This window comes from Trematomus bernacchii, unplaced genomic scaffold (assembly GCF_902827165.1).
Source record: "Trematomus bernacchii unplaced genomic scaffold, fTreBer1.1, whole genome shotgun sequence".
NCBI classification, from domain to species: Eukaryota; Metazoa; Chordata; class Actinopteri; order Perciformes; family Nototheniidae; genus Trematomus; species Trematomus bernacchii.
This window is the reverse complement of record NW_022987727.1, coordinates 4072473-4081419: the sequence shown is the minus strand read 5'-3', so window position 1 is coordinate 4081419 and position 8947 is coordinate 4072473. Positions and strand designations below refer to the sequence as shown.

Here is an 8947-nt window from a genome sequence, read left to right as displayed (position 1 = left end):
AATCAACAAACTTCAATTTTTATTTTTCAACTTTAACAAAGGTTTCTGTGGAAGTTGAAGTCTTCAGAGTAGAACAGGGCTCCTGAAGTCAGCAATTAATCAAAACAGGTGATCAATTCAATGAAAATACATGACTGAGAACATGTTTTGGTCAGCTTTCATTAACCCCTGAGAGTTGGTTTTCAAGTTTCAGGATGAGAGTTAATTCATGAGCAGATCATTTAATCCATAATATTGTATTCATACGTAACATTGAATGCTTCAATCTGAGTTCAATGGCTAATTTTCTGCGTATTCTTCAAAATTGGACGCGAGCCATCTGACACAGCTGTTACACACTGCTTAGTTAGATGTAAGATATGCTCAGAGGATTTACAGGCTTGTTTCTGGATCAAACCTTACATTAGTTTATTAGAAAGGGGGAAGACTGTTTAAGCTTGTGCAAAACTAAGAGGGCATTAGCGGCAACAGCAAAGAGGGATAAGAGAGATACGTTTGCAGGTTGAGAAGTTAACAAAGGGATGTGAGATGAAGAAAAAATTATTTGCAGAATAAGAAAATCAGATTTGAAAGCAGATTTGAAAGAATATTGAACATCAAGCACTAGTAATACACTTTTATTATATGTGTATTCCTATAATATAATCACTGCAGAGGTTGAAGTTAGTTCGGCTGTCTTAAATTGTGTTTTTTTGCTGAACCTAAAATCTATTCATTTCATTTCATTTCAAACCTTTATTTAACCAGATTGGTCCCATTGAGATCATAGATCTCTTTTTCAAGGGAGACCTGCAGCATATAGGTTCCACATGAAACATAAAACAATAAAGGACATCATATATTATATTTACAGGATACATTTACATAGTTATAGACATTTACAAGTACCCATAGTATCAACGAGCATTTCATTTAGCCTAGCTTTAAAAACATGCAGAGGAATGAGATTGCTCAGTTTCAATTCTTGCTGAAGATTGTTCCAAGCAAGTGGAGCTGCGCACATAAAAGCTGTCTTACCTAAGACAGTCCTTGCTCTTGGCACATCTAACAACACTACATCATGCGATCTCAGACAATAGCTGCTTGCAACTCTCTGTGTTATCAGAGAGCAGATATAATACGGGAGTTTACCCAACAAAGCTTTATAAATAAACGTGTACCAATGACTGAGCCTCCGTACAGTAAGTGATGGCAAACCTGCCTTGCCATACAGGGTACAGTGGTGTGTAAGTGCTTTACAATTTGTGACAAATCTCAGTGCGCTGTGATAGGCGGCATCTAACTTGTTCAGGCAATTAAGGTATTAAATGCATAAGCAATGAAATCATAATTTAAAATATTCAACAAAACCAATGAATTTGAAAGAGTCGCTGCAAATTGCTAGCAGGTTTTCTTGGCAGTGTCTTACAGTAAATACTGACTTTTCACCTCTAATGGAAGGACATGGTGTTTAAAACATCATAGCCTTTAGTCTAAATGAATCACAGCCCAGCAGCAATATGTCAATCCGCTTAGCTAACTGGTTTAGTGCAGATCCACCTGGAGACGTCTTTGTTGATCCTTCAACTCGCACAGAAATAACTAAATGTGTCTTATTACCTTGTTGTTATATTATAACAGCAATATTTGCATGGGAATGGGAAGAATATAGGACTACATCAAAATACTGATTATTGCTGATTTGATGTAACAATACAAATACAAAAATGGAAGCAAGAAGGTTGCTCTAAAATGAAGTCAGATGAAAAAGAATAGTATAGTATATAGTATAACATGATCTTTGAAGAGCATGGACCTCTGTGCTGCTGCCAATGTACATTAAAAATCAAGTATTTAATGCAGAGTTCATGTCTCACAACATTGCATTATTTTTTGAAAGTGTACTGGGTTGTAAACACTGTTAAAACTACCTGCACTAGATCCACAGAGGAGTCAGCATCACAGGTCAGACGGTAAGAAGTGAGGAGGTAGGATAAGAAGAGTGCCATCTTGTGGGCTGTGAGAGGAGTGAGAAAGAGTTGTCTTAATTTAAACAAAACCTAAGTTTAAAAAATGTTTCCAAAGAAGACACATGCAGTCCTTTATTGTTCCCTGACTGCATTATCAAATATGTTCCCTACAGTTTGTAGATTGCTGAAAACCAAATGTCTTTTTGTTGATTAAAGTAAAAACATCTATAGTATTTCTGCAGAATAAACATGGACAAAGAGCTCCCTTTTAAAGTCAGATTTAGTGTCAAAGTAAAGCCTAAGGGAACATTCGTTAATGAGCACGAGGTGAAAGAATGACTCACACATAAAGATAAAGACACTCTTCATTAAATCATCACAGCTCATGCAAATCAGTCTTGATAACGTATCAGTGCCATCTTTACCAGCTCATCACAAGCAAGGGGAAACCTACAAGTTCCTCCCTGAGCGGGCGAGGTCACACGGGTGTCTTTAAATGCTCAGGCAGTACATCTAAGGATGGAGCTTAACGTGGCTCCAGTGAGAGCAGGACAGCCGGCTTTGCTCTGTGATAAACTCCTCTTGGCTGAGCTTACAATGCTGCAGAGAGCTTGATCTACCTGCATGTTTTTTTTACCAAAACAATGCAACTGTGGCTTAAATTGCACATTACTGCACAGTCCACTAGTGCATTGATCCATGATACAAAGTATCCACAATATTAATTTGATCCAGAGAAGCTGTTCCCAGAAAAGCAAACATAATTCTCCTCCTGTCTGGATTGCCTCCATATAGAGTTGCATTTCTTAAAGTTTAGAGGTGTCTGCTTACACACTCAGTGGCATTTATCGCTGCATGATGGCCTCAATGTACAAAAACCTCCTGATAATCTGACATCAATTACTTCCATAGGACATAATTAGACTACATTATGCAGCTCAGCGAGACCAGAAAGCCAAGAGCTTTGTTGCTGTGCTGTGAGGAGATTATGCTTTTCGTTAGCCGCCACTTCAGTGTCTCTTTTAAACCATCACAACTTCAGGCTTACCATTCTTTGACAGACACAAATAGCAAATATTAAAAGGTGTGACAGATAACACTGTCTGATGTTGTCAAGATCATTTTTTTCTGAAAAAACAAGAGAAAACAAGCTCTTTTTGTAAAGCTGTACTTTTGACAATAACGCTCACACATATCTATTTACATAAAGATAGACAAGAGTACATTAACACAAAGACAGCGATTAGTGAAACTGTTGACAATGGATTCTCTTGAATAGCACTGGCATGATTTCCATAAACATATGTAACTTAAAGGTAACTCTAGCACTAGTACAAAGCCAGTTTCATTGAGTAGTCTTAATGTTCAGAGAATCATTGTGAAACAAGCCAAACAGATTTGGGTCACAGCATTTTGTTATTTTTGCCCAGACTGCCCCTTAAAATGTACTGCATCATCGAGGCTAATTCTTCTTCTGTTTATTGCGTGCAGTGTGTTTCTACTCAGTGGCATGTGAAGAGAACATTTTTTGTGTTTTTTTGCTTACACTGTTCTTATCTTCCAGGTGCTGGTGAGTCAGGAAAAAGCACCATTGTGAAACAGATGAAGTAAGTATTAAAATAAGGGATACCTGATTTGGTTTTGTGTCATCCACACCATGTCAGAGACAAGCTACGGGAGTCTTTTTTTAAATCTCATCAGTCAGGCATGCAGTCAAGCCTTTTAACAAAAGGTCGACAGGGCAAACATCCGCTTGCTCTGATTTGTCAGCACTTGTTTTGTGCGCTACACTGTGGCAGTAAGAGCTGAGTGAGGTCAGAAACACACCACAGGGGGGCGCTGTGAGCACCAGCTCCAGTGGGTTGTTTCTATGTCGTGTTAACTTCCCTTTTTACATGTGTGGAAAAAACTAAAACATATACTTTCAAGATCCTAGTTGTTCCATTTCAATGGAGGTTTCCCCAAACAGCCTTTATATAAACATGTCTATATATCTGGGAAATAGAAATGACCACCCATAAACTAAATCACTTTTCTGTGTACAGGATTCTGCATCAAGGTGGTTACTCAAAAGAGGAACAACTGGAGTTCAGGGGAGTCGTCTATGGAAACATCCTGCAGTCTGCTCTGGCTATCATCAGAGGCATGGAGATGCTGACCATTGATTTTGGCTCTGCCGCTGCACAGGTCTCATATGACACTAAAACGATGTAGACCAGACATGATTAACTTGTAGAGTCCATTTTTCTGACGTACAATAAATAGTTCTGTAGTACTGTTGCTGATGGATCGTGGTACTGTGTGCATTTAAACCAACAGGAGAATGCACAGAAGCTGCAGAACTTGTCCGACTCCATTGAAGAGGGCACAATGCCTCCTGAGCTGAGTGATGTCATCCAGAAACTGTGGAAAGACACTGGTGTGCAGGCCGCCTACGATCGCGCTGCTGAGTTCCAGCTGAACGACTCCGCTGGCTAGTGAGTCCACGTTTGCTACTGGGATAGATACAGTAGAGAGGTTTCATGTAAAACTAGAGAGGCAGCTGGCTTAGTGTTTATAGATAGAGATGTTTTTAAATCTGAAGTCTGATTGCTATTTCGTTTGTTCTCAGCTACCTCAATGAAATGGAGAGAATCGCCAAAACAGACTACCTCCCCTCTGAGCAGGACGTTCTGCGATCTCGAGTCAAAACCACTGGTATCATTGAAGAACAGTTCGCCTGCAAAGAGCTGCACTTCAGGTGAGTCACAATCAGGCCTTATACAAAGCATGACACCACCAAGAACTGACTGAACATTACAGCAGTGGTTCTCAACCAGGGGTACTTCAAACCCAGGGGTACATTGTATTAGCTAAAGAATAAATGTACATATTAAGAACAAGTCAACTTTAACACCTGAACACATGGGGCAGGCATGCAAGTGTGTCCAAAAACTAGTTGGCGAAGTTTAATAGTAATGACTAAACAGTTCATATGATTAGCTAAAAGTAATGAAGAAAATGGTCGGTTTTACTCAAAGCAGTAGTATGATTCTAACCAACCAAAATATATAGAGTTCAATTGTATGAACACATTTAATATATTCACTTTTACATAAATTCTGCCCTACATTTGAAACACACATTGTGGTTTGATGAAGGGAGTTCATTTGACAGGGCAATAGGGTTAGGGAACCATTGCCTCAAAGCAGCATGACATCCAGGGCTGACATTGTGTTTCTGTGTGGTGAACAGGATGTTCGATGTGGGTGGCCAGAGGTCAGAGAGGAAGAAGTGGATCCATTGTTTCGAGGGTGTGACCTGCATCATCTTCTGCGGAGCTCTCAGTGCATACGACATGGTGCTGGTAGAGGACGACGAAGTGGTGAGTCAAAACTCCGCCACCCTATCGTAAAGCACGAGGCGACACACGTCAGCTGGTAAACTCATCCTGTTCTTCTCTGACCTTTTTCAGAACCGCATGCACGAGTCCCTCCATCTATTCAACAGTATCTGCAACCACAGATTCTTTGCACTGACCTCCATCGTGCTTTTCCTCAACAAGAAGGATCTCTTTGAGGATAAGATCAAGAAAGTCCACCTGAGCATCTGCTTCCCAGACTATGATGGTAAGAAGTTTTGAAGCTGCCACACTCTGTGCTGCTATGAGAGGACTACGTTTGACAGCGAGATGCTAAAATAAGCTATTATCTGTCAGACATGCAGTGAGAGGGGATCACACTCGGCTAACAAGTCATGCTTAAGCTTGGATTTACATGAGACTGTAACAGGAACATGTCTGAAAAGAAAATGTGTAAATGGACCTAAAATGCATAGAAACACAACTTGCTATTAATTTGACTTGTGACTCAAACTGCTCAAATAAAAGGAAGACTGAAATGATCAAATGAGGAGTCTTGAGAAACTGCAGAGAGCTTTAATAAAATTATGTGATGCAAGTAATTATATTAAACTTACATAATTTGAGCTGACCAACACAGTGATGCAGAATGATGCATTGATTTTTATATACAATAAACTCATAAATCCTCTACCATTTTCACACCCTGCTTTTTGTTTTAGGTTGCAACTCATACGACGACGCCGCCAACTACATCAAGTTGCAGTTCATGGAACTGAACATGAAGAAGGGAGTGAAGGAAATCTACTCCCACTTGACCTGTGCCACAGACACAAAGAACGTGCAGATTGTGTTCAACGCTGTGACAGACATCATCATCAAAGAAAACCTTAAACAGTGCGGTCTCTTCTAAGCAGCTCCAGAGTGAAAAGAGGTGCGTGGCCACCACATTACAACACTGCGGGGGTCTTTGTTGAGTAATAGGGTCCATAAGAGGCAGACCCCTGACAATTCAATTTGACCCTCGTATAGCAAATCATATCTGGCAGTCCTGTGTTGCCAAGCAACTACTTCTGACCATTACATGAGCAAACAAAAGGAAAATTATTTTGTGATGAGACACAGTTCACTTTTCGATATAGAAACACAGTGAAGCTTTAAACCCAAAGATTATGTTGCTATGGATATTACAAAATGTAAACCTTTAAACAGGGTTTCTAAAGCTTAAGGCAGGTGAACACCACTTTTACGTTCAAATTTGCATTCAAAACAACCGGACCTTATTGGTAGAGGCATTTGTGGATTATTAGTTAAATAAATAGATGTTACTAATTGTTTTTGAGATATTATATAGAGCAACGTAAGAGAAAACAGCTCATTAATACCTTGTTGCCATGTTTACGTTTTTTTTTCTTTTCTTTTAAAACCAAGATATTTTGAATTCACTGCCTTTAAGAGTTTTCAAGGATCCTAGGGGAACATGTTTAGAAAAAAGATGCAAGAGATTTTACACTTGATTTTAAGTGATAAAAAATTGCTTTACTTGTTTTCTCTCTGTTTTGCAGAACTTCCTTTCCTACTTTATCCCGTCACTTATTGGCATTAACTGAGTTGTGTACTGCTGGAGAGCAGAGGGTCCTCAGTTGGTCGTCTTCAGGTCATCACTCCCAGGCCAAGTCCCGCTTCTTGACTGATCCTCGCATATCACCACCTCCAGCAGTACATCCCTGAAACACAATGCACGCCCAACTATCGAGTCACCATATTGTTGTTGTTGACAAACCGCTTTCTACAAGATCTTCTTAAGTACAGTATTTGTCACGCACCAGAAGCTGCTGGTTTGAAGGGATGAAGATGAAATAGTTGCTCATTTGGTCGTTGCTTTCCTTTGACTACCGTGTTGTGAGTTATATTTACTATTAAAACCGAGCTCTGTAAAAATAAATAAAACACTAAAATCGGGGGAAATATTAATATTGTGAATAGCAACATTGCAACCTTGTTTTTGTTTTGAGTACAGTAGTCTCTGTGGTCTTGATATTTAAACTGTAAAAAAGTTGCTGAGAAAACATCTCAGATATTCCCAGTGCTTGCAGTATATCCAGATTACATCCAAATTGTACATGTATCTAATCTAAATAGTGTTAAATGTATTCAATTCACTTTACATTTCGATGTGATAAATAAATACATTTCAGAAGGTCAAACACGGTAGAGAAACTTTGTACATAAGAGTAGGTAATTCCATATATTTTGAAAGTGAAACACTAGAGAGATGATGCTTTATTATGAAAAGGGATTGAAATCTACTCAGTTTGTCCTTTCTTATTAAATGTAGAGGCACGAAATAAAGATGCATTAACTTCACGTGTGTCTCTGTTTCTTTGCTGCAGAATCACACAGTTGATCACTTAACTATTTATATTGAAGTAGAGAAAAACAGGGACACAGTTGCTTTTATACAAGTTCACTGTTCGAGTCCGATCGAAAATGGCACATCTAGAAGTGCATTAACAATAAACCTATTGACAGAGCCGAATAAAGGAAAGCGGTAATTAATCTGCTGAAATGTACTGTTACTTTCATGTTGCATTAATCACGTCATTAATAAAGTATGATTGACTGTTTTTTTAAAGATACAATAAACAAGTTAGGATAATGAGGACTTAAAGGTGAGTTGAAGTGTGTGAAACAGCTGGAGCCCTCTGCTCCAGCATACAGATGTGTCTGACGTCTAAAAATAGTCTTTCCAGTTTGCATGACCTTCTTCCCTGCATGGTTTAGGAGAACTAGCCTTTAATAATCTCACAGTGGATAACAACTAAAGGGTGTTGCCTGTGGTACAATTATGGAGTTGATTTTGTCTTTAAAACAGAAGGAAGTGAAACAACTCAGTGCTATTATTTAATGTGTGAAAATGTACCAATGCAACTGAAGCAATGTAGATAAAGCTAAATTTAAGAAATATTTCCTACCAGGACTTCTCTGTGCAGGAAGTGACTTTCGTAATCCAAACTGTCCTATGCTACAGAAACAGACTTCCTCAGTATTATGGGATGGCTCAAGCCAAAAATAACAAATACAAGCTCTGGCTTTTTCAAACTTCTCACTTTGTATGTTAAATGTGTTTATATATATGACCGAAATGCACTTATCAACATTGGGGAAGGAAACGTGGTGATTGGATTAAGTACACAGACTTTGAGACGATCTCCACCCACGGCTCCTTCCGACCACCCAGCCAGTCAGTAGGCCTGCCGGACCGAACACCACCGACCAGGGACGAGTAAGACAACACATATCCAGTTGCCCTGTTCTGTTAAGAGATTAAATTGACTAAATCCCCCACAATAGCATCACATTTTTGTAATGAAGAAGGCCATAACACACTATCATGCATTCACCATTTTGTTAGCCTTTTAGCTGTGAACTATGCGAGTGAAGTTCTGTTGAATCTGCATTCGACTGGACGGTGCAGGGCGGCGGGATAGTTGGTGTCTACAATGGTCAGGCTTTTGAGATGCTTGGCCTCCAATACAGAAGGAGAGGAAAGAGAGCCGGGAGCAATGCTAAGCTAACCCGGTGACAGGACAGAGCGATGCACTCCGCTGAGACGAGGCGGCTGTGAGTTTACATCAAAGATGCTTGGTGCTCAAAG

General features: G+C 39.4%; 1 protein-coding gene across 2 annotated transcripts; it reads left to right on the top strand.

The window, feature by feature from the left end:
• The first annotated feature begins 2962 nt into the window (after positions 1 to 2962).
• gnat2 (guanine nucleotide binding protein (G protein), alpha transducing activity polypeptide 2) lies at positions 2963 to 7656 on the top strand. 2 transcript variants are annotated; one of them, XM_034144828.1, is made up of 7 exons: positions 2966 to 4136; positions 4269 to 4426; positions 4561 to 4689; positions 5184 to 5313; positions 5404 to 5557; positions 6012 to 6223; positions 6855 to 7656. In XM_034144828.1, the coding sequence occupies exons 1-6, from the start codon at positions 3957 to 3959 to the stop codon at positions 6200 to 6202; spliced, it is 942 nt and encodes a 313-aa protein (XP_034000719.1). In that variant the 5' UTR covers positions 2966 to 3956; the 3' UTR covers positions 6203 to 6223; positions 6855 to 7656. The 2 variants fall into 2 exon arrangements, with proteins under 2 accessions (XP_034000718.1, XP_034000719.1); XM_034144827.1 differs by having other exon boundaries at positions 2963 to 4136; positions 6012 to 7656.
• The last annotated feature ends 1291 nt before the right edge of the window (positions 7657 to 8947 follow it).